The sequence below is a fragment of the Bicyclus anynana genome, chromosome Z, assembly GCF_947172395.1.
Source record: "Bicyclus anynana chromosome Z, ilBicAnyn1.1, whole genome shotgun sequence".
NCBI classification, from domain to species: Eukaryota; Metazoa; Arthropoda; class Insecta; order Lepidoptera; family Nymphalidae; genus Bicyclus; species Bicyclus anynana.
In genome coordinates this window covers 15,814,091-15,841,625 of record NC_069110.1, presented here as the reverse complement: position 1 = coordinate 15,841,625, position 27,535 = coordinate 15,814,091, and the positions used below count along the sequence as shown (strand labels likewise).

The 27,535-nt window shown below is 36.9% G+C and overlaps 1 protein-coding gene across 4 annotated transcripts in view; it reads right to left on the bottom strand.

Annotated features, from left to right (window-relative positions):
* Positions 1-27,315, bottom strand: part of LOC112048024 (cold shock domain-containing protein E1) — a 45,836-nt gene extending 18,521 nt beyond the window's left edge. Inside the window, exons 1-8 of one of the 4 annotated variants that reach the window (XM_052890758.1) lie at positions 27,060-27,315; positions 25,916-26,371; positions 20,955-21,187; positions 17,919-18,295; positions 14,134-14,341; positions 4,327-4,515; positions 2,822-2,973; positions 346-478 (exon numbers count right to left, since the gene is read on the bottom strand). In XM_052890758.1, the coding sequence (XP_052746718.1) occupies positions 346-478; positions 2,822-2,973; positions 4,327-4,515; positions 14,134-14,341; positions 17,919-18,295; positions 20,955-21,187; positions 25,916-26,009 (1,386 nt within the window). In that variant the 5' untranslated portion in view covers positions 26,010-26,371; positions 27,060-27,315. Of the gene's footprint in view, positions 1-345; positions 479-2,821; positions 2,974-4,326; positions 4,516-14,133; positions 14,342-17,918; positions 18,296-20,954; positions 21,188-25,915; positions 26,372-26,517; positions 26,928-27,059 lie in introns of those variants that run through there. The other 3 variants (XM_052890760.1, XM_024085357.2, XM_052890759.1) reach the window with 3 other exon arrangements.
* Between the last annotated feature and the right edge of the window lie 220 nt (positions 27,316-27,535).

Here is a 27,535-nt window from a genome sequence, read left to right as displayed (position 1 = left end):
CTATTGGCTCACACGTTTAAAATTGGAACACTGTCCATCACAGAGCCACTCCGACCGCTTCGTCTGTCGCCCGTAGATTCGTAGAAACGCATCGTTTCAATGTTCTCAATAGCCTCAATAGCTCAACGGTAAGAGCGGTCAGACTCATCACCGAGGGGTGGTTCGGGCCCCGCCCCGTTGGTCTATTGTCGTACCCACTCCTAGCACAGTCTTTCCCGACTAGCTGGAGGGGAATGGAAATATTTAAAAAAAAATAAAAAAAAAATGTTGCATGTAATTTAAATCAAATGGCAACGCAACGCACTAATGAGGCATCGCCGTTAGTTGTCAAAGAGGATCACATACTTCATCGCCGAGGGTCAGCTCCTGCCCCAGCCGCAGCACTTCCTCAAAATGGAACATCATCTTCCGCTCGCGCTCCACACAGCGGATGTAGCCGAAACGGTCGAGCAGAGATTGTACGACGCCTCGCTCCCTCCTGGTTCATTATTATAGTTATTATTTAAACGGCACTACATTAGGCCTAACGTGCAACCCAGAATAGTGAAGACGAAATGACGAATGAACGGCCGAACTGGAAATATCGCTCTGTTTCATCCTAACAAAAAAATTAAAAATTCATTTATTTCAATTAGGCTTACTTCACAAGTACTTTTGATAAGTCAAACAATAACAACAACATAATTTAATTTAATCTAATAATGGTAATAATAGTCGAAAACTTAAGATTAAAGTTACGAGGGTTCCAAATGCGCCTTGGTCCTAGTAGAACCCACAATAAACTCAGCCAAGGTTTATTTTTTTGTTTACCACCATTTTACAAACTTATTTAAAACTAAGCAACTAAGCACCAAGCTTTTTTATCATTTGTATAATCATTAACACTATAAAAAGACTTTCCTAAAAGCTTGCGTTTAATAAACACTTTGAACTTTTTGAGAGACATTTCAGTGGCTTCATGTGGTATCGCAAGTTACAATATCCACCCTATTGTATTATTGTAATATACCCATTTTGTATTCACGAGATGTGTCGTGGGTCGCGTGTTAAGCCAAATAGGGCCAGGCATGTCTCTTTACAGAAGAGAAGGAACATGAAACTTTGGCCCAGACACTGGTACAATGCTCAGGGTGATGAAATTTAACTCACCGATCTCCCAACTCCAGATTGAGACTTTTTTCTGAAAATTTCTTGGAAGAAAGAAAAGCTTAATATATCACAGCGCGAACTTATTCCCTGGACCTCGCGATCAGAATAATAATAGGGATGATGACAGTTTTTAAATTCTATATAAATTAAGAGTATGCTAATAGTAAAGCAATTTTGTAAAAGTAACAGGGTATCTGCGATCATTACTTTCGGAGCTACAGGGATATAAAGGGTCAGGCGCAGCCGCGGATCCCTGAAAAACGCCCCATACAAAATGGTACGAATTAATGACGTCATAGGTACATAATTATCGTTAGATTTGTATGGGCGTTCAAACAAAATTAGTAATATCTTTGCGATATGTTCATTTATGTTTATAGTTCAAATATTGAAAAATGTCACATTTAATGTAAGGAAGCTAAAACTGTATGATTTTTCATCTAATGACGGTAAAAGATTTTTAATAGATTTTGAAATTATAATCTTATTGACAAATATCCAAACAATCTTTGCTTTTTATGTGTAAATTAGTTAACATTGACCTTATTTAGCCGAATGTACCAGAAAAATCAATACATTCAAACCTAGTCATCATCCCCATTATATATAAAAATTTAATGCTGAAATATTTTATGATGTACAATTGTATCTACGTAATGCTCATCTACATAATATTTTATACCCTTGATTTACATATGAAAAACATCTACTTATATTCCAATACATTGAATTCACTATAAAAAATATCACTGTGAATAATGGGTTTAAAATAAACAGTGGTACTTAAATTTGTCTCAAAATGGATACAATGTCATCATCCCAGCTTAGAAATGCTAAAGAAAACTCTATTTCAGTGGCTTTAAATAAAAATAATACAACATTTTTCAATCAGAAAAAATACACAAGTGTTTGAAACTTCTTCCGAGTTCTGCATTCCGCGTTCTTTGAAATGTAAACTTTATACAATGTACAAATAAAATGTTTGTAGTCAAAGTTTGTAGATTGTCAAAGGGCAAACAGCACACTTTATAGAAGCTAATGTTGATCGCCTACCATCCGTGCAGTGGTGGTTACAAACAGAGCCAGATTAAGCTAGCGTGGAGCCTGTAGCAAATCTAAACAGGGGGCCCTTTTAGTTTAAAAAAATTCTAATATGTTTTTGCCCCCCAAAAGCGACCTTCATATTTAAATATTTGAAGGTTCAATTTTCCTGAAAACAAATAGAAAGCTATTTTCAGTGTTTATTTTTTTCAAAATTTTAGGTTTATTACTTCGGAGATTCAAGTTAGAAGTTATACGAGTATATCCTTGAATAACTCAAAAGCTCCATATTTAAATATTTGAAAGTTCAAGATTTTACTGAAATCTACAACTAGAAAGCTGTGTTTTTTGTTTTTCAATATTTTAGGTTTATTACTTCGGACATTCAAGTTTAAGTTAATCCGTGAATAACTCAAAGGCTATTTATTTTAAAACGATCCTCATAAGAAGCTCTTACATTTGATGAGCTTGCAAAAAAAAAATTGTCCATATTGCCCACCAAAGTACTGATCTTCATATTTCTTTCTCGGGACCCCATCTGAACGCGGGGCCTGTAGCAAATGCTACCGCCCTGTGGCTAATCCGGCACTGGTTACAAAGTAAGCGCAAACGCAGAACTCGGAACTCTTACTTCTCTCCCGAGACATTAAAGGACTCGTCGAGCAGCGAAATGTTGGTCGCGCGCTTCAGTTGGTCGCGTCTATCCGTGGCGACGTGAAACTGCACCCAGTCCCCGTGCCGCAACGTAAACTCCCCGCACTGGTCTTTGTCGCCAAACGGCACCTGCGGAATCGATTTTTTTTTTATCCTCTACAAGTTAGCCTTTGACTACCATCTCACCTGATGGTAAATAATGATGCAATCTAAGATGAAAGCGGGCTAACTTGTTATTAGGAGTAGGATGACAATCCACACCCCTTTCGGTTTCTACACGACATCGAACCGGAACGCTAAATCTTTGTCGGTAGGGTGGTAACTAGCCACAGCCGAAGTCAAAAAACGTCGGCATAAAGAGGACTAGGTGACGAAGTTGGTAGAAACCGAGCGGCTCCCGTTCCTGTTGGAATACGGAGATAATATATAGCCTATAGCCTTCCTCGATAAATAAGCTATCTAACATTGAAAGAATTTTTCAAATCGGAACAGTTGTTCCATAGATTAGCGCGTTCAATCAATCAAACAAATAAACTTTTCAGTGATGATGATGACCGAAAGGTATCTAAAGTGGTGGTAAAATGACAAATCATTTTCGATTACAAATGGCGTCGATAAAATATCTTGTTATGTATTACAATCCAATGAGCCTTTTTAAAAACCTGTACTTGTAATAAAAATGTTATTTACGATAAAAGTGTTGCTTAATCTATATTAATTATGATATATGCAACTGTAACAAAATATTCATGATTAAACAATATCCGATTGCCATCCATTTTCGTGACCTACTAATCTATATTTGCTGTTTACCAAAAACTTGATTTTTTGCGTTAGATCTCTATTATTCTAAATAGTTGAAGACGTCTAGACTGGACAAAAATAGAACACGATGATTACAATAATTAGGCCCAAAATTCAAAACTAAAACCGGCGTTGTTGTCGACGCTATTTTACTTTTTTATAGATAAAAAGGAGCCGTGATAGCCCAGCGGATATAACCTCAACCTCTGATTCCGGAGGGTGTGGGTTCGAATCCGATCTGGGGCATGCACATCCAACTTTTCAGTTGTGTGCATTTTAAGAAATTAAATGTCACGTGTCTCAAACGGTGAAGGAAAACATCGTGAGGAAACCTGCATACTAGAGTATTTTCTTAATTCTCTATGTGTGTAAAGTCTGCAAATCAGCATTGGCCAGCGTGGTGGACTATTGGTCTAACCTCTCTCATTCTAAGAGGAGAATCGAGCTCAGCAGTGCGCAGAATATGGGTTGATAACGACGAAACACAGCTACCTGAAGCTTCTACCAGAGCCGTATATACTCTGGCAAGTTTGTAAAACTAAAATATGTCTGCGCAGGTACAACCATTGTGAGTTAAAAAACAACACACGTCCGGATAACGTCAGATATCGGGGACCTCGTCTTCGTCGGCGAAGAAGCAGTTGTTTGTGTTGCCTGGGAAGCCTGGAATATATTTACCTCGACCTCGGAGTGATCGGGCGCACGGTAGCGGATGCGGCCGGGCAGCGGGTCGCTCTGTGCGGCGCGCTGCGAGCTACCCCGCTCTAGAGGCTTCAGCACTTGCCCGCGCATGATGTCGGGGCTCACATCCTCGAACACTACCGAGCCGCTGGGGAGTTTTGTGATGTTGCACGCCACTTCTTTACCCTGAACAAAACACAACACTGAGAATCTCAACATCGAACTTTGACTACCTCTGGCGCAGTTGGTAGTATTGACAGTCACAGCTAGGCTCAGTATAAAATTTTTAAATTAGGCAGAACAGAGTTGGGGGTTGAGCGTTCCAGTACGATGCCGCGTAGAAACCGTCTGAGGTGTGGGTAGAATAAACTTGTACCTCTTCCACCTTAGACTGTATCGTCACCTCATATCAGATAGCATCGCAGTCAATGGCCAATTCGTTATTGAATACACAATTGACTGCTGAAACAGTTCACGATGTACGTTCGGATGTTCAGATAGCGCTAATATACACGGTGCTATGGAGTATTTCCCATAATTTCAATGTGTTGAAAAGTCCACTTTTAAGAGCCAAATTGCAGAACAAATTTTTCGTACAAAGTAATTCAAATAATGCCCACTATCCATGTAGCACACGCCATTATCTATCCTTGCATTTAAATTACGTAATCGCAGTGGCAAGACTGTCGATATCGACGAGATATTGCAACTGGCACTCCGCAGTTCACTAGTAAGCTACTTCATAATATTTAACAATTAATGAGTTTGCTAAGCCTTATATTGTGACTTAACCAAACTAAAAATAAAGGACACAATTTTTTTTTACTTGAAAATATTCATTTTAGAGCACATGTTCTTCAGACATTTTAAATAACTTTCCCTAAAGAATATAACCCTAAAGTTATGGGAAATACTCCCGAGCACCCTGTATAAAGAAGCACGCGTAAAATGTGCCTATTTAATCGACCCCCGAACCGTAAACTATTGAGGTAATATTGATTTTTAAAACAAAAATAATATTATTTATGGCTGCAAAACCAATAAATAGTTTTGAACTATTGCGGTGCACCACATAACCGAAGCCACTATTTCGGGAGATTTCAATTTCATTACATAGAACAAATGTTAAATAATATAACGAGAAGATATTAAATTAATCATTAGAGAAATTCACAAAAGCTTTATGTAGCAAAAAACCCAACATCCCGCTTACACTTAACGAGGCGCGACATCCTGTTTATCGTACTTACTGTTTATTTTCACATGATTTTTAAATGAGTATTTATTATTTATTTTCACATTTTATTCTTTCTACGAAAAATTAGTGGCGAAAAACTTAACATAACTCGATATTACTTTTGCACGCCAATGTCATACGTTTGTCGCAAATGAAAAATAAAAAACGAATTTAGTTCTGAACACGCTTAAGTTTGATAATAAACATTTTTTCGTTATCTATCACGATATAATAGCACATTTCACTACCTAAATTTTTGACTTATTCGATCGATATCTCAATAATGATGAACGATGGGTAGAAAAGGTAGAGGATCTTAATTCTTTTAAAAAACATTTACTTAGTCGAGGGTACTACAACATTGATGAGTTCCTTAATGATAAAGATGCTTGGAGGCCGTTGGATCAGCTTCCACCTTCACACAGAAAGTAAAACTATAAGAAATGTAAACAGTAATTGTTATTAATTGTAAATTATAATACTGTATGACTTTTTCAAAAGAGCAACTGTTGAGTTTCTTGCCGGTATCTTCTCAGCAGAACCTGCCTTCCGAACCGGTGGTAGAATCTTTACAAATAGTCAACTGACGTGTCAAAAGTGCTTGTAAACTGAGCCTACTTGAAATAAATGATTTTTGATTTTTTTGATTTTCTTGTAGAACGTACAAATAGCAACAAAAAGTATTGCATCCAATTTTCGTATCTCGTATCCGAGTTATTGTAAAAAAGACTCCAACGCGCCATTTTCAAAAACTTTCTCGGTACGTCTGAATTTATAAATTGGTTTTTCCGACATAATCATTGCAGTAAAGCGGGTTATCCGTAAATTATGTAACAAAAAAGAATCCTTGTCAGAAAGAATGTTAATTTTTAAAATTCTTATTTGAGATTTTATAATACGAGAATAAATAAACATCATGAAAATCGAATTCACATTAGCAAATTGAATACGCCCGGGGACAAAAGCAACGAATGAAAGCAATGCACCAATGCTAATCCCACATACGCTCTGCACTCTGATCTAATGTAATGAGTTAATTTTTATTGAAAGTGTCATTTAGGTTTTATGGTGAAAAAGTATCCTTGCTCTTGGGAGATGAAGGGTTCGGTTTCTGACCAAAAGAGTTAGAAAATCAATGAATATGTGCACGCTTATGAGTTACTAGCATACGTCTCGGTATCACCTGTAGTTCCCGTTCCCGTCGGGATTTTTTTTATTCTTTACAGGTTAGCCCTTGACTATAATCTCACCTGATAGTAAGTGATGATGCAATTTAAGATGAAAGCGGGCTAACTTGTAACTGTAACTTGAAAGGAGGATGAAAATCCACACTCCTTTCGATTTCTACACTTGTTGTAACTTGAAAGGAGGATGAAAATCCACACTCCTTTCGATTTCTACACGACATCGTATCGTAACGCTAAATCGCTTGACGTCTTTGCTGGTAGGGTGGCCATCGGTAACTAGCCACGGCCGAAGCCTCCAAACCACGGAGGCCGTCAAACTATTAACAATATGGTTGTCGGCATGACCTCCTAGATAAAGCCTCGGCGTAGCCTCCTAGATATTGTCTCTTATAAGGAAGCCTGAATTTCGGTGGCCAATGCCATGGAACTATTTAAAAAAAAAATGACATATTATTGTAGCACGGTTGGTAATGAACATTATCGTACCCGTGTGGTAATGAACATTATCGAACCCGTGTGGTAATGAACATTATCGAACGACCTGTAGGAATGAATAGAAAGAAGTATTCTTTATTGCAATTTTAATAAATAAAAGGAAAAAGTATCAAAATACTTGGACCTTGTTCACGAGATTACCGCCATGTGGAATGTTGGGTCAACTATTATTGTTCCGATAGTTGTTTCAGTCAATGGTCTTATAGCGAAAAGCTTCGACCAACACCTTAAGAAGCTTTCGCTTAACTGTTGGATCAATAGTCGGATACAAAAGGCAGTGACTCTTGAGACGGCGCGTATTGTGAGGAGGTTCCCCACTCTGGAGCCCTGACCAAATGACCAAATGTGTTGCTTGGTCACTCAAATATTCCGCAGCGGGAGGGTGGAATTATTTTTATAATTTTTTAATAGTGTTTTGTATTTTATATTGACATTGTTAAAAATTAAAAAAAAAGAACTAATAAATAAATGAGAGATATCTATCAACCAATATTAGAGCCAAATAATACTTTACATTTTAACAGTAAACACCTCCCACATACACTTTGTTGTTCGTTATAAACTCGCCCGTGTTATTATCGAAAAAGGCTTAACTAGAGCCTTTCTCGATAAATGGTATTTAAAGAGAATATATTTGTATATCACAACGCTACGACCGAGGAGTAGAGCATCAATGAAAATGTAGCAAAAACTGGAAAAAATAATCCTTGAGAGCTTTCGTTGCGTGCAAGTTACACAATCCGGTCCGGGGCATGCACCTCCAACTTTTCAGTTGCGTGCATTTTAAGAAATTAAATATCACGTGTCTTAATCGGTGAAGGAAAACGTCGTGAGGCAACCTGCATACCAGAGAATCATCTTAATTCTCTGCGTGTGTGAAGTCTGCCAATCCGCATTGGGCCAGCGTGGTGGACTACTGGCCTTACCCCTCTCTTTCTGAGAGGAGACTCGAGCTCAGCAGTGAGCCGAATATAGGTTGATGACGACGAAGTTACACAAAAATCATGTGCTAAGTTCTCTTTAAAAAAATTTGAAAGTTCTAAATGGTTTTCCACGCAGACAAAGTTCCGGGCGTCAGGTAGTTAATCAATAAATATATTTATACTTTAAACCCATTAATGGAAAAGTAACAAAATGTAATTATGTTTCAAACCACATTACAGAAATTGCATCCGTAATATAATGGGATAGCGCACACACACACCACAAGAGTTAAGCCGATTTTGAAATTTAGCAAGCAACGCAATTAATTGAACGCAATTATTAATTAAATGGGTGCGGTTTGCGCTGAGACGCAACTGGTGTGGGCACTTCACGGAGATGATCTTCTTCAACATAAGAGTCAGGTTACAGAGTAAACACGTCTTGTGGTTCTACCTTCGACTTTTGTTACTACAAACATATTTTATGTTCCACTTTGGGAATACGGATGAAGACAGTTTTTTAGTTTTTTTTAATTGTAATATTTTTTTGTTTTTTTTTTTATTCTTTACAAGTTAGCTCTAGACTACATTCTCACCTGATGGTAAGTGTTGATGTAATCTAGGATGGAAGTGGGCTAATTTGTTAGGAGGAGGATGCGAATCCACGTTTCTGCATTGTACCGGATCGCTAAATCGCTTGGCGGTACGTTTTTGCCGGTAGATAACAAAGCCTCCCACCAGCCAAAATTAAGAGTATTCTATCAGTAAAACAATTTTTCAAAAGTAATATGGTATCTGCGATCATTACTTTCGGGGCTATAGAGACATAAATGGTCATATTTGCGGCGCTGCCACGGATTGCTATAAAACGCTCCATAATATCGTCATTGGCTGAAGAGATCTTTAAATTGTATGGATGTTCAAACAAAATTACAAAATGACAAATATCTTTGTTATTTCTGCATTTACCGGAATGTCTCATAAAAATCAATATACTCAAACCTAGTCATCATCTCCAAAACTATAGGTATTGTTATCAATGGACACCAGCGGTCTAACCCACGTAATTCTCATTCATGTGAAAATACGGGAATAAAATATAGCCTTTGACACCCACAACTAACGGTGAAAATGTTTTCAAAATCGGCTTAAAAGATTACACCGCACTGCCTCACAAATTTTACCTTTTTAAAAATATTAAATTTTAGTTTGCGGGATCATTACTCTGTGCACAGTGCATTATTTCTGACTGCGTATTTACTGTAAGCTCTTTAATGGAACTTCAGTAGTATTACAGCGTGTTTTGGGCCAGAGTAGCGCCCGGAATCTAAAGGGAACGACTCGACAGTGTGTCAATCCTTTACTTTGAGGAAAATTCACAGCGATAAGGTTTGTCAGCTTGGTGTATCAGTCTGAAGAGCAAAGACGTAGGAAAACAAAGCGGAGCATATCACTACAAGACACGCAAATAAAGTGAAGCCTGATATATGCAATGAACAGCAATCAATTAAATTGAGTGTCGCCTAAGAAATTAAACCGTAGAACCGCCCAATGTGATATCGCCGACACAGGCGCTCGCCCCCTCGCTTTGGCTACGACGACCGTGTGCATATCAATGAGTTACTATTACCTACGTACTAGAAAGCCCAAAAATACCACCAAAACTGAAATCTCGAATCTTAATATGGCATACGGTTGCCAGACATGGGCTCAACACTAAATAACAAGAAACATATCAGCATAATATTAAAAGAAGTATAGTAAGTATAAAAAGAAAGGATAAATGCAAAGATAAATCTAAAATATATCAGAGAATGAATAAAGATTACAGACGTGACATATACAAGAAACTTAAATAAAAGGACTGGCCATTTAATGCGATATAAAAAGGGCTAACGATGTATGAAAAACGTAGAGACAACAAAAGAAGACGGCGCATTCGATTTAGAACATGGGAAGATGATACAGGTGACAGCTTTGGAAAGGACAAGATCGCAAGCTATTGAATTTACCGGTGTCGTATATTTTATATTGTAGTTTTTAAGTTGTAAATGTAAATACCATATAGTTAATATAGGTAAATAAGATTATTAGAAATCAACTCCACCACTCGTCACTTTTTCGTACCGTTCAAGTGCAGCGATATCGCCTATAGCTTACTATATTGAACGAAACGCGTAACAGCCACGTAATTATGGTCGCTCAACAATATCCTATAAGCGATTTATCGCTGTATATTTTAACTTAACTTATGTTTTAACACTGCAGAAAACACTTCAATCGACCAGTCCTGCGCTAACCCCGAGCTGTGTTTATGTTGATGATTTTTATTGGAACAGCTTCTATATTACGTGGTAACTCAATGGTGCACACATAATACCTACAAGTACATCTGGCCCGCACGTTGAAATTATTTCGTTTACGTTCACGAATTGAAGACCTCAAGGCGCAGTCGGGATATATTTGACGTTGATTTGATTTCAATTTGAGGTTGTACGTCCCCACACGTCTCGGTTTATGGAGATACTGTATAGGTACATAAAGCGCTTAATAATAGCTTCGAAAATTACGTATGCAATAGGTATCCTATAATTTCAGCTAAGTACAAAAATCTTTTGTAAGTTTTAGATGTACTCCTCTATACATAACATGATCCCCTAAACTGTTATGGACCTGCATAAGTTTAAAAATGGATTAAGACACATATTATTATTACACCAATAAGCATTAGTGGCACTCCGCGACGCGACATATCTCGAGATGAGATAAAGACATGTCGACCAATAGCGGAACAGCTAGATGATATTGCCCAGTTAACATAGTGATTTTTGTTAACAATGGGCTTTACAAAATACGAAAAATGCGGTTGTTATTGATTTGATGTTATTTATATTAGGTAGTTAACATTTAAGTCAAAGTTAGGGCTCCCGCACACGGGCCAACGTCCACAACCATAGAACGCTGCTACCGGAATATTTCCTGTAGGTTTCATACAACGAAATGCCGCAACACGCCACTCGCGCGATTATGATACTGCATGTATGGGTTAAAAAGTAGCAGCCACCGACCACAAGTGGCTGTCGCGCGTTTCAGCTACTTTTGTGGGCCCTTCTTACTTCTTGTAGCTTTGTGGCTGTCGCGTGTGGTCCGTGAGCGACGACACTAAGTGAATTAGCGTCCTGGACGGTAAACTTGATCATGTTCAACTGGCGTTAGATATCCAGTGGTATAATTATATTTTGAGTGGAATGGGAGATGATTGTCGTGAAGCTGCAGCACCAAACTATCCCCCAATTATATTGATATTGGTTCTGATTCCTACCTACTGAAAGGTATACATTAATTGCTACCTACTAAAAGACATACTTCATAATTTAATGATAAAAAATTCTTTTGATGCATTTTCTAGTAAACAGTCCCCCTCGTCGACTCGACGATGACGCCAGGATGTTGGCTGTCTCCTGCCGTCATCAAACTATCTCACTTATACTATTAAGTGAAAACTTCACGGAACACAGGCCCGTCTCGTGGTTTGATGCACACAGAACTTCATGACGTAACCAGTACAGGGTTCCTTTACTCACGAATAAACCGATTCCTAAAGAGAAAATAAGTCTATAGTATTTATTGATTGGTATGCTCTCAAAAACGATTGTTTGTAATTTCATCTCGTATCATAACATAAAACCCACATTAAGGATAAAACCAGTTAGATTAAATTTAATAAAGAATGTATTTTATTTTGCAAGGTAAATCATAAATTTATATCATATCATAAATTTATGTTTATGTTATGTTATAACGAAATTTAAAAAAAATATTTAGTATGTAACAGTTTTCCTAATAAGAATTGTTTTAAACAGTAACTTTTTTAGTATTATATTTAGTGTACTATATGTAGAGTTCAGGGTTTCTAAATTCTGAATGGTTTATTTTTAAGAATTAAGTCATGATTGTAGTAAAGCACGAGTTAATTTGAAATGTGATAATGTTACACTGGTCAAAGTTTTGTTACGTATACTCTATAATATCTTCTATTCAGTGCGCATCTTTAATTCAAGGGCACGATTTTATATTTCAAATTTTGATTACGGGCGCGATGGTACGTTTGACTGGAGTTATTGTTTTAATTCGCTCAAAACTTTTATTGTTAGAACCTACTTCTTCTTCGAAGTCGGTTAAAAACTATCGTGTTACTTAGTAACTCACTTCATTTTATAAAATGCATTCGTGTTTTGATTCATCATCATATCAACCTATGGACATAGGCCTTTAGTAGGGACTTCCAAACATCAGGATACTGAGCCACCTGCATCCAGCGAATTTGGGTGTTTTGATTACCCTTTTGCATCTACTATAGCACAGCTGGCCTATTTACTATTTTGGTATTTATTATCAACTTAATCAAATAAACATCAAATCAACTGACATAATGTCATTTATCTTCTATAAGATAACCACCACGGGATGACATTTGTTACATAGAATCTTAATTTCGTACATGTCAACTAGCTATATAACTAGATAGTGAATAGGGATGATGACGGTTTTTTAAATTGTATATAAATTACAATGTAAAAAACAAAAATAAATATATAAATTTTCATCTAATTACGATAAAATATGCAAATATCCAGACAATCTTTGCTTTTTATGTATAAATTAGTTAACATTGACCTTATTTACCCGAATGTATCATAAAAATCAATATATTCAAATCTAGCCATCATCCCTATTACCCTGCTGGATAGAGGGATTTTGGTTTTCAGTTTTTTTTCACACCTGCACTATTAAATTATACAGTGTACAGCGAGCTATCTATTCTCTATTATTTACGTGCGCGTGACTAAAGTCGCGTTTTGACCGCCTATGCGAGTTATTTCGATTTTAAAACTTTAGTGATGCTACTGGAGTTGTTTAATTATTTTATATCGTTTTAAATTTATTAGCGTTTTAGTTAGCGTCCTAATTTCTATTGGATATAATTAGAAAAGTAGATAATGAAACTGCAAATATAACTTCGTTTAAAAGTAAACTACTATGTACTACTATAATACACGCCATAACAGACTACGTGTTATACGTTACATTTTTCAATGAGAGTAATTAAACGTACTTGTAATCGTTTGAGTTTATAATTAAAATTTACTCGTGTACACTAATGTCCTTGATATCACGGCGATCTATTGGAATAAGATAATTATTAAATTTTAATACACGATGTTCAATTTACGCCTCTTCTGTATAATATTATTTAATACTCTGTGGGCCGTTAAGGAGTCCCCCTGCTTGGCGTCGTCCCACTATCTTAAAGGAGAGAAAATTATTTATTGTAACTAAAGAGCTATTATAATTTGTACTCAATATCGATCGTGATATTCACGATTCGCTCAATCTCGGCCACTCAACTCATGAATTTTTTTAAAATGATTGTTGTCTAGACTTCAGTTAATATCTTCCTACACAAAAGTTACGAGTATTTTAAGAAGACGTTATTTAACAAATAATAAATACATTTTCATTTATAACAGAGTCCTGTTACAAGCCGCGTTAGTTAGTTAAGTTATTCTAACCATGAGTTCATGGCTAGACGAAACAGATGAGCCCATAACAGTAGAATGTAGGACACTTTATGGGAAATTGCTTGGATATTTTTGGAGTGACCTTGTTGTACTGTAAATTCAGTCCTCATTTTCTTAATGATAGAGATGCTATATGACGACGAAGTGTCAAGTGTAATCAAAAACTAATATCTAAAGTGGTCATACATGTAAGATACATTCATCAAACAATAAATAACTGCTGGCAACACTGAGTCCAAGCAAGAAAGCGAAGGCCATCCTCCAACTAGCTCCATGGCAACATATTAAACAATTAAATGAAAGACTGCACATAATAAACAAAATGAGAATGTCTCTAAGCTAACTTTCCGGCAATAAAATTAAAAAAAAAAAACACTTACATTTCTGGTTTGTATAATGAACTCGACGTCATCGCCCAAAGACAATTCCTCTTTGACTTTAACCTCGGAGAAGTGGAAGAATATTTCTTTGACTACGTCGGCACGTTCGATGAAACCAAAGTTCTCTTTCTTGGAACACACGACGCCGTGGTACTTCACGGGATGCGCGGGGTTCTCGAAGCGTACGTGGCAAGCCCCTAATGTACCTCTGTAAAAAAAAAATCATTAGCACCAGTCACTCTACAGTTCGTTTGGTGTAGGATGGTGCGGGTGACAGTTTCACTCTTGAAAGTTTGCCGTGATTCACGATAATAGTACGTATTATGAATGTCATACAGGCGACTGCCACCGTACCCATGCTACCTGAAAAACACTTTAGGACTACATAAGCAAAGGAGCTAAGTGTACCTATTTCGACATAAGGAACTTTAAGCCCGCTGGGGGATTAGGTAAACGAACTGTAATCAATCGAAGTACTCAATTTACGTATGAAAGCTAAAGGTAGTGATAATATCCTAATGCGTTACCGATTCAATTTAATATAACAATCTACGAGTACTTTGTACACTATCATGTGGGATATGGGATAGACAAGGAAAAAATCGCCTCAATTTACATGTAGGAAAGGAACTCCTTTTTACCATTTAATAGACGTGATTAATAAATATATTATATACCCATGTCACATATCCGCTTTCAAGTTTTAAATAGAATCTGAGTAACTTCTTAACAACTTTATCAATTAATTAACATCAGATTCTTTTCTTACGTTTTTTAAGTTGGTCAATTATAACTCTTTAAATAGCAATCACTACCTAGTGTAACAAGTTCCTCGATTACAGGTGGTATTACTATTAACATTCATTATTTATGTTATTGTAGAGGGCGGCATCAGTGTTGTATAAATAAAAGGGTATTTGATGACTTGAGCTCAGTTGTTTGTGAGGCAGCGTAGACACGGCCACGCTGCCAGTCGCGTTAGTGATTTTGTGCAATAACGTTTTGTGTTGTAATCTATAGGTCACAAGTCCTGAAACTACTCGAGGTGTGTCCTCTACCACAAAATAATGGTACAATCGCTGTCGCTGCTACCCGTCACGTCACACTAACTGTTATTTACTCTCAAGGTCACAAGTCCTGGGACTACTCATGGTGTTTCCTCTACCACAAACTAATGGTACAATCGCTGTCGCTGCTACCCGTCACGTCATACTAGCTGTTATAGTTTTCCTTATATATCCTACTTTTGTGATTTTTTTCACGTATCCATAAACAATCGTTTAGCTGGTAGAGTACACTTGACTCTAACAAAAATTAGCTTTTAAAACCTTAATATTTTACAAACGGATTCCTAAATCGAAAAATAGTTGTAGAAGACCCATCATAACTTTCAAAGACTTATCTAACGATAGTTCATACTTTGACATTAACGAGTAAAGTAAAATTCATCCCCACTTTACATGTAGGAGAGGTACCCTAAAAAATATTTTTCAAAATTTTAATTTTACGACTTTGTTTACATGTTTAATGTTCATACTCACGCTTACAGCTTTCTAGTCTCTGCGCTAAGCCGCGGACAGACGGACATGACAAAACCAAAAAAGACCACGAGGAGAGGTAAAAAAGTTCGCGGAATGAGAGGGACGGAGGTTAAAATTAAACTCAAAACTAATTTTCTTTATCAATATATTCTCCTTTAACCCTAATACATTTTTCAGATCTCTCGAATAACTTGTTTGTACCATCGAAAAATAAATATTTATCTTTGGCGTCAAATAGGCCGAAATTGAGGACTTCACTTGTTTCTCCGTCGTCATCAAATTTTTTCCACGAAGCTAATTCTTCATTTTTGGAAATAAATCAACCACTGGTAACCAAGTATGGACTGTAGGATGGGTGGTTCAATTGTTGGAAGCCGTGTCGGTGACCGGCAGCCGTCGCAACATGACGTGTGAACGGGTGCATTGTCGTGTAGAAGGAGCACACCTTTTGACAACTTTCCTCTTCTTTTTTCCTTGATGGCTTATTTCAATCTTCCCAGTAAAAAAGCGTAGTACTGTCCCGTTATAGTCACACCACGTTCTTTATATTACGATCAGTAAAATACTTTCTGTATCTCAAAAGACAGTCGCCATGATCTTGCTAGCCGATTGTGTCACTGTGAACTACTCTTGCTTCGGTTCAGGTTCATAGTGATGAACCCAGATTTAATTACCAGTAACGATTAGGGCTATAAATTCTTCTTTTCTCTCTAAACTCCAAAAACTGGCGAGAACGCTCGACACGCTCGCGTTTTTGAAGTTGCGTAAGCATTCTCGGAACCCATTTTGCAGTGACCTTAGTCATCACAAGATAATGATGTTAAATATTCAAAATACTTATTTCGGTTACTTCAATCATTGCTGCAAGCTGTTTCTTCTTCAACCGGGCGACTTGCAATGCATGTTTTTCTACTTTTTCGATCATTTCTGGTACGTCAATTGACCGTCCGGAGCGAGGATCGTCTTCAATGGACTCCCTTCCTTGATTGACAAGACCATGCCACTTGTAAACCATGGTTTTACCAGGGGCAGAGACAGCGTAAACAGCCAACCAGCTTTTAAAAAATAATCTGAGGGGATTTTCCTTGCTTGGTAAGGAACTTTATAACGGCGCGGTGTTCAACTTCCTCCATACTGACTGACTTCTTTCCGATTCAGTTGTTTACAGATCGATATCTTAAAAGTTCAAATTTGGTATGTATATATACTCATAGCTACCCCCGCCAACCCCTCCATTCCGCAAACTTATTGACTTCCCCTCGTAGGATTATTGTATGAATACATATATTTGGTATCATGTTAAGAGGATTTAAGGACACAACTTATAGGAACATATAATATGCTCACGTATTGATGCAACATTTCTGTAGCATGTACAAGTTCATGTAAACTACACGTGTGGTACAAGGAAATGCAATAACTTGCTATAAAGTAATAAGTATTATTTCATAACAATGTATATCAATTTATCTGAAACGTATGGTTTAAGCTCGGATAATGGAAAATTGTATTCAATAATCATATTGAACAATTTCCTTTCTATTGCTTTTGTAAGCTTTTTACGATAAATGAAGGGATACCAATCAAATGGAGTGTCTACCCACGGTCATGAAATTAAAAACAACCAACGCGAGATCAGTTCACGCAACTAGGGTTTCGTACAAATTTTCAAACAATTAATTCACATTAATTAATTCCCTTAAGCCTGAAAAACATTGCTTTACGAAAACAAACGAGAGAAACACCTTGCTCTATATAGCGCCACATTTTGATTTTCTTTACAAGAATATTTGTGAAAGCTTAGAAAATTAGAGAAGCATTTAGTGCAGACAGAATAAATGTAGACATTTGAAAAAATATTGCCATAATAACAGCAATATATTATTAAATTGTTCTAGATTGATCCAAGCATTAAATATTTCTTGTTGTCGAACTGTCCAAATAAAATCCTGTGTAAGCGCATCTTTCCATCAATTCATAATTATCAGCCTATTTTATTTGCCCACTATTACAGGGCCAGGCCTCCCTTCCTCCCTCCCTCATTAGCTCAACGGTAAGAGCAGTCAGACTCATCACCAAGGGGTGGTATTTCGATCCCTGCCCCGTTGGTCTATTGTCGTACCCACTCCTAGCACAGTCTTTCCCGACTAGTTAGAGGGGAACGGGAACATTATATAATATAAAAATAATGGCAAATATTATTTTTAAAAAACAAAAAATGGGCACTAAGATATGGAAGCTCACCTCTGGTTGGTCGCGATCTGGAAGCTGACTGCGTCGCCGGTGCGCAGTGTCACGTTCCCCTCCACGTCGTCCTTGGTGTAGGGCAGGAAGAAGCACTCGCCGCGATTCTCGTAAGAGATGCGACCCGTGTTGTCACCAGAGCCTTCGCCCTTGAGCTCAGTGGTGACCACGCCGGTGACTCGCGCCTCGCTCAGCACCACCTCGGGCGCTATCTTGGTAACGGTGGAAGCGATAGGCTTGCCCGTGCGCCGGTCGTAAGTCATCTCGAACTCGACTGGATCGCCGATTTTTAGGTGATCTATGTTGCCGCCGAACTGGCTGAAGTGGAAGAACAGGCGCGCTTGCCTCTCGCAACATTGTATGAAGCCATATGAATGCTGTAAGAGAAATTCAATTTATTATACTTATTCATGCGTTTTGCTCATTGATCTCTCAATAAAAAGTGGATGCAAACACAACTTCTTGGCATTCAATTCATGTAGTCGCATTTGCAAATTCAACCTAAAACTTAATCCTTAAAGTTGAATTTTCTCCGAATTTGGGATTTTATTGAATATTGGACTATATCTATACTAATATTATAAAGAGGTAAAGTTTGTAAGTTTGTAAGTTTGTCACATTTTTTAAATGGGGTAATCTTCGGAACTACTGGTCCGATTTTAAAAATTCTTTCACCAGTAGAATGCTACATTATCGGGGAGTGCTATAGGCTATATTTTATATTGATATCATATATATTAGCCGAGTTATCACAGTTTTTGTCATACAGGTCGGACTGAAAATCCTCTTAAACAGACTTATTCGCATGCGCTGCCTTAACTATTGTGTAAAATTGAAATTAATGTATGAAGACTTTATGTATCTTTAAAAGTTCTACAAAAAAGTCCGGGACACCATATATCTATCTTCAATATATTAGCAGATATAGTACCTTTTGTGTTTTAAAAATTATTAATTTTATATACTTAGGTTTACGTCATTATTTATACAACTAAACTTTAATCCTTATTAAAATAAATTATTTAATAATCACAAGGATATCATGGAGATAAGATTTGCCCTTTACAGTATGTTAATTACTTAAATAGTTTCGGAGATAATACAAAATTTCTAAAAGACGCAGAAATTCCGCTGTATGACGCCCGGCGCTTTCATTTATGTAGTTCCCGTTCCCGTGTGAATATGGGAATCAAATATAGCCCATAACACTCGCAAATAACGTATCTTTCTATTGGTAAAACAATTTTCCAAATCGGTCCAGTAGATCCAGAGATAACCTCCTACAACCACACGAACTTTACCTCTTTATATTATTAGCATAGAAGTCTCTATTTCTCTTGGTCATACCACCATGACTCTCGAAGGACTGGACCGATTTTGCTAAGGGTAGGAGTAAGATAAAGAAGTTACAGGGTAGAGTAGGGTACGGGTAGGGAAGCGTAGGGGTAGGGTAGGTTTAGGGCCGGGTTTAGGGTAGTGGTAGGGTAGGGGTAGAGGTAGGGTAGTGGTAGGGTAGAGGTACGGGTAGGATAGGGAAGTGGTAGGATAGGGGTAGGGTAGGCGTGAGATAGGGGTACGGGTGGGATAGGGGTAGGAAAGGGATAGTGTACGGGGAGGGTAGGGGTAGGATGGGGGTAGGGGTAGGATGGGAGTAGGGTGTAGGTAAGGTAGGGGTAGGGTAGGGGTAGGTTTGGGGTAGGGTAGGGGAAGGGGTAGGGTAGGGTACGGGTAGGGTAGATTTAGGGTCTGGGTAGGGTAGGGTTGGGGTAGTGGTATTGTAGGGGTAGGGTAGGGTAGGGGTAGTAGTAAAGTTGACATCGAAATTTACGCGGACGAAGTCGCGGGCGTCCGCTAGTTTAGGTATAATTTTAAAAGGTTTTATGTATAATTTTCTTCAATAATTCTAAAACTGTCAAAGCAAAATTGGCCATTTTTTAAGTGAATTTTTTACATGATTTTTTGTCCTTTTATTTATAAGAGGTTAACGGTTTTGCTAAATAAATGATCATGGTTTTTACTTCAGTCAGTAAAAAAAATTACAGATTTACCCATTTGTTTGTTAATTTACTATAGTATGCGCGTTATCATCTGAGTCGTCCGGTCATAAAAGTCAAAAAAGATAGGAATGTGCAGCGCGCCTACCTGCGCACCCTAATTATCGATAAACGGCTACCTGCGCACGTGCTAATGATGAGTCAATAATGATTTGGACGATTCTGATTGGTCGATTTCTAATGTAATTGCATTGCGTATTTTTTTTGCTATAAATGTGTTTACTGCAATTAAATAAATACATTCATGTGTTACTCGTTGCGCACTATGGATACTTTATTTTCTAACGTTGATCTGAAGAAATTACATGGCGATATTAGCCATGAAATGCCATTAATATGAAATATGTATTATATTAAATCAAATATTGTTAATTTTTTTAATTTTGTGAACAAGATACGATAATAAACTTTACTTATCGATAATATGTCTTTCATTGTTACACCCTTCACTAGACGGCTCCATAAGACCCATAAGTGCAAGCGAGATAGATATAGAGAAATGATTTATGGCCCTAAGACTCAGTTGTTAACGCGCGTACTATAACACAATCCAATCATAACGATCATAGATATTATTAAAGTTTATAAAATTATGTTACAACGTTATAATATAACATTTATTGAAGAAATTAATACAAATATATATTATAAAGAGATAAGATTTGCTTGATTGTTACGAATTGTGATTTAGCTCAATTACTGTTCTAACTTGAAAATTTCTTTCACCATTAGAATGCCACATCTTCATAGAGTAAAATAGGCTATATTTTATTTAAAGTATTCCTAAGACGGTGACTGCGAGAATTAAATCGCGTCTGCTATGGAAAATGAATTTTCATCACTCATAATAAGTTTTTGAGACGTAATCGATTTTAAAGACGCCATTCAAACGAATTCAATATTGCACGGTTCCCTGAACTCGACGTGCCACCTACGATTATACTCGCAGCAATATTATGAAGTAGGCACAACAGGTACTTACAAGTAATTTCTCAATAATCCCTGTTTCCCTTATAGGCGGGTGGTTTGTAGAGTCGTATTGCGGTTGGTTGTTAGTAGAGCCGGACGAGTACACCGAGTCGCCCATGGGGCACGACTCCAGACTATAGTTGCCGATATTGAACCTGTTCCCGCCGTTAGCCTTGCCCATGGCATTCAAGTTGTCTCTCGGTGAGCTGGGATACTCACTGCTGAATGTACCTTTTTGAACAAAAACTAAATAAATTAAATTAGAAACAAAAGCAATTGCTGAATTGAAATGTAAGCGAAAAAGGTTTTTTCTTTTTTCTAATTGTATAACTACCTCCTTCATGGGACTTCAGCAGAGTCACCGGGAGTTTCGGACGAGCGCAGAAACATCGCCTGATGACCTTGGTTTAGAGGGCCGTACTGGAAGTGTGTTTTGGCCTGAATGAATAAGTCCGGGCACCCCAAGATCGTGAGTTATAATAGCTTATGTTGGGTGGAAATTTCGGTCTTTATATCATCGTCGCGATCGTAAACGACGTTTTTCATGAGTCTAGATCTACAATCTGGTTGGTTGGGGTGGCGCTCTTAAAATAAATTTTCGAGAGCTTTACCCTATATCGGGCTATTGTCTAGATGTGTTATTGCGTTCAAACCACGCAGCATCCGTAGCCTGATGCATGGATCAGTTCTGAAGGACCTAAGCGGTTTTAAAGTTGCCTTTGGGCGATGGACAAACACTATCCTAGCGTAGGACGTTATTGGATGGATGCAGGTCTTATTGAGTGACGTTAGAGCGAGGCGGAGGCTTTTAAAGTGCCTACTGTTGATACAGCACTCTGGCATAACAGAGTTTGTCCTGACTATTGTGCACTGTCTGTAGAACCCCATGGATTCCCTTAAACGCTGTGATCTACTGACAGTTTAGAGCATTAATTCTAACTGATACATGTATATTTTAGTTAATATATTTTTAGTTTCTTATAAGAAAATATACAGCACCAGATGATGTAAATGGAATTTGATATAACTGTCCACAAGGTAAACATTTGAGTGCAATGTACAACCCTGCATAATATGTGCAACGGAACAGTATTATGCAGTCTGTTACACACATTACTTAACATACTTTACCATACATTTTTTTTCAAATTGACCCCCATTTTTCATTGGAATTACAAATTGATCATAAAAAACTGATCTCGATGGAGTACATTTGACTTTGTGTTTTCTAAATAAAGGTTGAAAAATTACTGTTCAGCTTCTATAAAATGCCAAAAGTAAGGCAAGCTATCACAGGCTTTCAATCTGGTACTTACCAGTGTAAATGGAAACTTACTAGAGTCAGATACAATTTTTATAACATTTCCGAAATAAACTGCAGATTTCTTTAAGCGCAGGTCATACATAAAATACACCAAAATAAAAACGCGTGAGAATTTGGCGCGGGAAAATCGTAAAGGAATAACATGTATCTCTCGTTTTATTTTCATTGATTTGCTGCATTTTAGAGTTTTATTGCATAAAGTAAAATGCATTTTATTCAATATAGTTATGTAAAGGTGCACAACTGAAGTGAAGGTTGAATATGAGTGTTTTAAGTGATTAATTTGATTTTCTCGGTGGACTCTTAAAGTTTTAGTAAGGTTGCCTTCGCCTTACTAAAGCATGACACGACTTGACTGTGACTGACTGACTGCCAACAAAAGGACGATGGACTATATTTGACCATTTTCGCCCTAATAGGGCAAATTACTTGATAAAGATTATTATCTGAAGACTGGCTAAATGTATGCAAAGCCATATTGATGAAAAAAGAGGAGTGAGGAGTCTTTAGGTGGTGATGTCCTGTCGCCGCGGCCCCACGTAATTAAGTCGTACGATGTTCGGAAATATCTTAAAGATTGTATCCGACTATACCAAAATATGCTTAAAAGAGTCATGAGTAATATATATAAACGACTTCAATAGAATAAACAACCTACCGAGTTTTCTAGACCAATTGTAATGCAATCTAACAATACCAGACAGGACATCAAAAATGTATAAGTTCATTCACTTCCTGGCTGTCTACAGTAGGTGGTGTAATATAAACTGTTGGTAAAGAGATAAAGGTTTATTATTATTTTATTATTGTTCCAAACATCTTATGAGGTCAGTAAACATAATATTTGCTAAGGTTTCTTTTAAGTGCTTTCATTAACTTAATGATGAGTTAGTGTCATCAGTTAGTGATGCTAAATTTACTCCATAATAATTTCTTATAAAATTGTGTCAGCAAATTAGTGTTGTAATAACATTCGGTATTTACTGGGAAGCAGTGATCAGCAAACCCTTTGATGAAAATTATGATGCAAACCTAACAACAAATTATTGAATGTTAAATTTATCCACATAAGCCCTTAAAATTTAGCAAAGGTTAAAGAGAATTTTTAAATCTATGTATATAAAATATGGAGTATATTTCCTGTTCAATTGTTGATAAATACTTGAAATTGAGATTGAATATATTTTTTCTCTCATTTATTTATTTGTCCTTTTTTAATTTTCAACAATACTAAATATAATACAAATTACACCATTAAAAATCTATATAAAAATATTAGTACTTGAAATATATATAATCAAGAGCAAACACTACATGCCTTTAGACAACACTCTTCCAACTCCTACGGCCTAGTGTATAGTGATCTGTATGATTCCTAGTCTTGGCTTGGCAATATGTGGCATGACCATTTTGTTACTTAACCCTAGAGTGAGCGCGTTTATTCAGCCAACGTCAGTAGTGGCGTAGCGGCATTTTACCGCTTCGCCACTAATAATATTTTCATTGACCATTTTAAGTAGGAATACAGCAATTTTACTAATTTATTTTCTCATGATTTAGGTAAAATACAAATAAGAAATAATAAACTATCGAATTTATTGATCTTTCTCTAGATAAGAAAGATCAATAAATATGACTTCTTCAGACTTATGGTTGTCAAAGATTTTGGACAACATGACTATTGAATGACCTTTTTACATTTTCCCATATAATACTCAAAAACAACTATATGTTTCCTACTTCTGCAAGCTATGCTTTAACAAAACAGTTTACATTTAAGCAAGAATCATTGCACAGAAATTTTAGACCTTTAAAACATACTTTCTTGGTACATTTTTTTTTCTTTTTTGGTGCATATTATAGTGCAATTTCCTTTCTTATTTGAAGATAATGCTTGTTTTTCAGGTACAAAATAAGCAGTTCGAAAATTCCTCAAAAGAGTATATACTGATACAATACAAGACCTTGTATTCATTTATATAGATTAACTAGGACAATATTTCTATGAAATATTTCTATGAAATATTGTCGGGCTAGCATGAAATGTTCAGTTGCAGCTTCTAAATTATTTGACTATATAAACCTTGAAAGAAAAGCTTTTTTTTGATTTACAACCAATGCATCTCTTTCTGTGCAATTCTAGAATTTTAGAATAAAAATGTCTTTTAGCAATAAGGCCGCTTTTGCATGCAAATTTTAGTTTTAATTATTCTTTTTTAAATTTTTTTGTTTTATCGTCATCAACCCATATTCGGCTCACTGCTGAGCTCGAGTCTCCTCTCAGAATGAGAGGGGTTAGGCCAATAGTCCACCACGCTGGCCCAATGCGGATTGGCAGACTTCACACACGCAGAGAATTAAGATAATTCTCTGGTATGCAGGTTTCCTCACGATGTTTTCCTTCACCGATTGAGACACGTGATATTTAATTTCTTAAAATGCACACAACTGAAAAGTTGGAGGTGCATGCCCCGGACCGGATTCGAACCCACACCCTCGGGAATCGGAGGCAGAGGTCATATCCACTGGGCTATCACAGCTTCTTTTGTTTTATATTGTGACAAAAAATTTAAAATTTACAAAAAATATATGACACAATTTTCATCCACGTGCATAGGCGCGCGCTTAGCAATTTGCCGCCGCGCCTGATGGTAACAACCTCATCCTCCAGCCGCCCATGCACTTTTGGTATACGAAGGAATATAGGGGGAGCTACTAAGAGGTGCAAACTAAACATTTGATAGATTTACGAATTATTAACCTTTTTTTTTGTGAGAGCGGCAAAACACTATTAGCGCTCCAACTCTAGGGTTAAGGACCTTAGAAAACTGAACAATCTATAGGTTCACTTTTGCCATTGATTTGTTATCATCATTAACAATTATTTGATCGGCACAATACAGGGCCAAGTGTCCCTCCTTATAGAAGACGGGCTTAAGCCATACTCAAAAGCTTATGTTCCAGGTTGGGAGGTTGGGAGGCCTAAGCCTGAATTTAACATAATGACCCTAAGGTCATAATGTTAAATTTGTTTACAAACATTATCACATGTTAATTATAATGACTGGGACCAACAGCAAAGAATTTTATCTGAAAATTTCTTAGAGGAAAGAAATTCTCAGTATCTAACATAGCCCAACCCAAGATTCAAACCTAAGACCTTGTGCTCCGAAACCGCATAGGCTATCTACTGCACTAACAAGACAGTTAATAGGATTAATAGACTGGATAAAACCCCAAACTAGTCACATTTATGTTGTAGTAACAGATATAGGTAATACATGGTTATCTCTTGAGAGAAATATCTTAGCATTCCATGGATTCACAGTGCAAGTGCTAGATCCATCGTTATGATCTCATTAAGTATGAAGTTGGGTTCATTCACCATTTGTAACTCCAGTATGCCTAATTACATATTTTGTGATGAAAAATAGACATACTTCAAGCAAATGTAGTGCAATCTGAAATACTGATATATCTTTCATAGCGTTGGGACGAACAGTCTGAGCGGATTTGGATGACATTTGGCACAGGGATATCTACGTCTTATCCTGATATTCCATATGAATTAATCTAAACAGGTGAAACCATGAAGCATATGTGATTGATTAAATAATGTTTAAGCATAGTTAGGCATAGAAAAAACTTACCATTACGGTAACCTTGTTTGGACTGCATGTTGGTATGCTGCAGGTCTAGTATATCTTGTAGGGGTGTTGAGTGTGAATCTGGCGGCTGGAACATTTTCCACTGAGGATTGCTTGACAGTTGACAGTATCTCTTTGTATATATAAGTCCAAAATCTCAGTACTGTGTACCAATATATCACAGAAAAAGTGTGCTCGTTGGTGTCCAAGTTTACTATCAAAAGAGGATACTTTACAAAGCCAAATCACATCTTTGTCTTAGTCTGATCACAGTTTACACAGCTACTCTCCGGATGTCCACCGATTTTAACACCAAAATAACACTTGTGTTGCAAAAGAAAACTACTTAATAATAAACTACACTAGATCCTCAGATGTCTTCAATGCTTGCTGAATCGGAGCTCAGATGTGTGTGTATGCTGGTTTGTATGTTTCTGGATGGTTGCTCACAACTACCTACTGGGAATGATTGATACGATTAGTTATCATTTTATTAAACTCAGTAAACTAGCTAACACAACGATCGCTACGTAGCGCCGACGTTAACGAAGTATCACACGTACAAGTGCAATCGCTAATTAATATCGAAGTTGAACTCGACTTACACAAGTTCGATACACGGTACACTTCACGAGTCGCAGATCGAGGTGCACCCGAAAACGCGACGCGTCCCGGAGACGTCTGGCCGGCGTATGCCGTGCCCGCAAGCCGCCTCCCCCGGCGCCCGATCCTTGTGTACGCTTACCGTACTCAATCGGAATCACACTACTCCGATCGTATACAAAATTACTAAAAAACTGAACCGTGAGAACTAAACGTATGCCGTACGACTATTATCCACCCTATAATAACAACTTTTAAATATCACAAATTACAAGGCATCACAACTTTTTTGATAGAAATTACCACAAAGCGACGCATCGGACTATCGTTCCACATTTTATTATTGCTATCTAGGTAGGTATCGGCCGCCCGACACTGCCGCCGATGTGCAAAAATTGTAACGTTAGAAACCGACGGCATTCGGTGTTGAGAAGGGTAATTTTGTTACCAATATGACTTTACTGACCGCTTGTATGTTACGGAAAATCTAATTAATCCATAGCTTAAGCACATAAACACATTCTATAAAATAATCAAATCTCACCACGACACAGCACAGCACTGACGACATGCCGCCATATTGAATGTCAACATAATCGCGCGTATAGTAGTATGTACCTACAGTATTTCAAATTTCAATTTTGTTACAAATATAATAATTAAATTGTTATGTGGATCGTCATATGATGAGCTCTGCTTTACTTGATTTAAACTAATATAAACAATTTTTTAAAATTTTGTGCTTGTTTTTGTCTAAAAGCGTATCAGTCATACATTTGTTTTTCTTTATTTTACGGCAAATGGTTTTTAAAAGTTACAACAGCTGCAACCGTAGTGTTTATATTCTCTTTGGTCCTAGATTATTGTTTAAACTTTTTGCTTGTTTTTCTGTAGGTATATAATAAAATATTAGAAACATAGATAAATATATGATTCGATATCTTTATTTTAATATTTACTCAGCGTCAGAAGTTTTGCTTAGACCATTAATAACTTATTAAATAATATTAATGGTCTAAG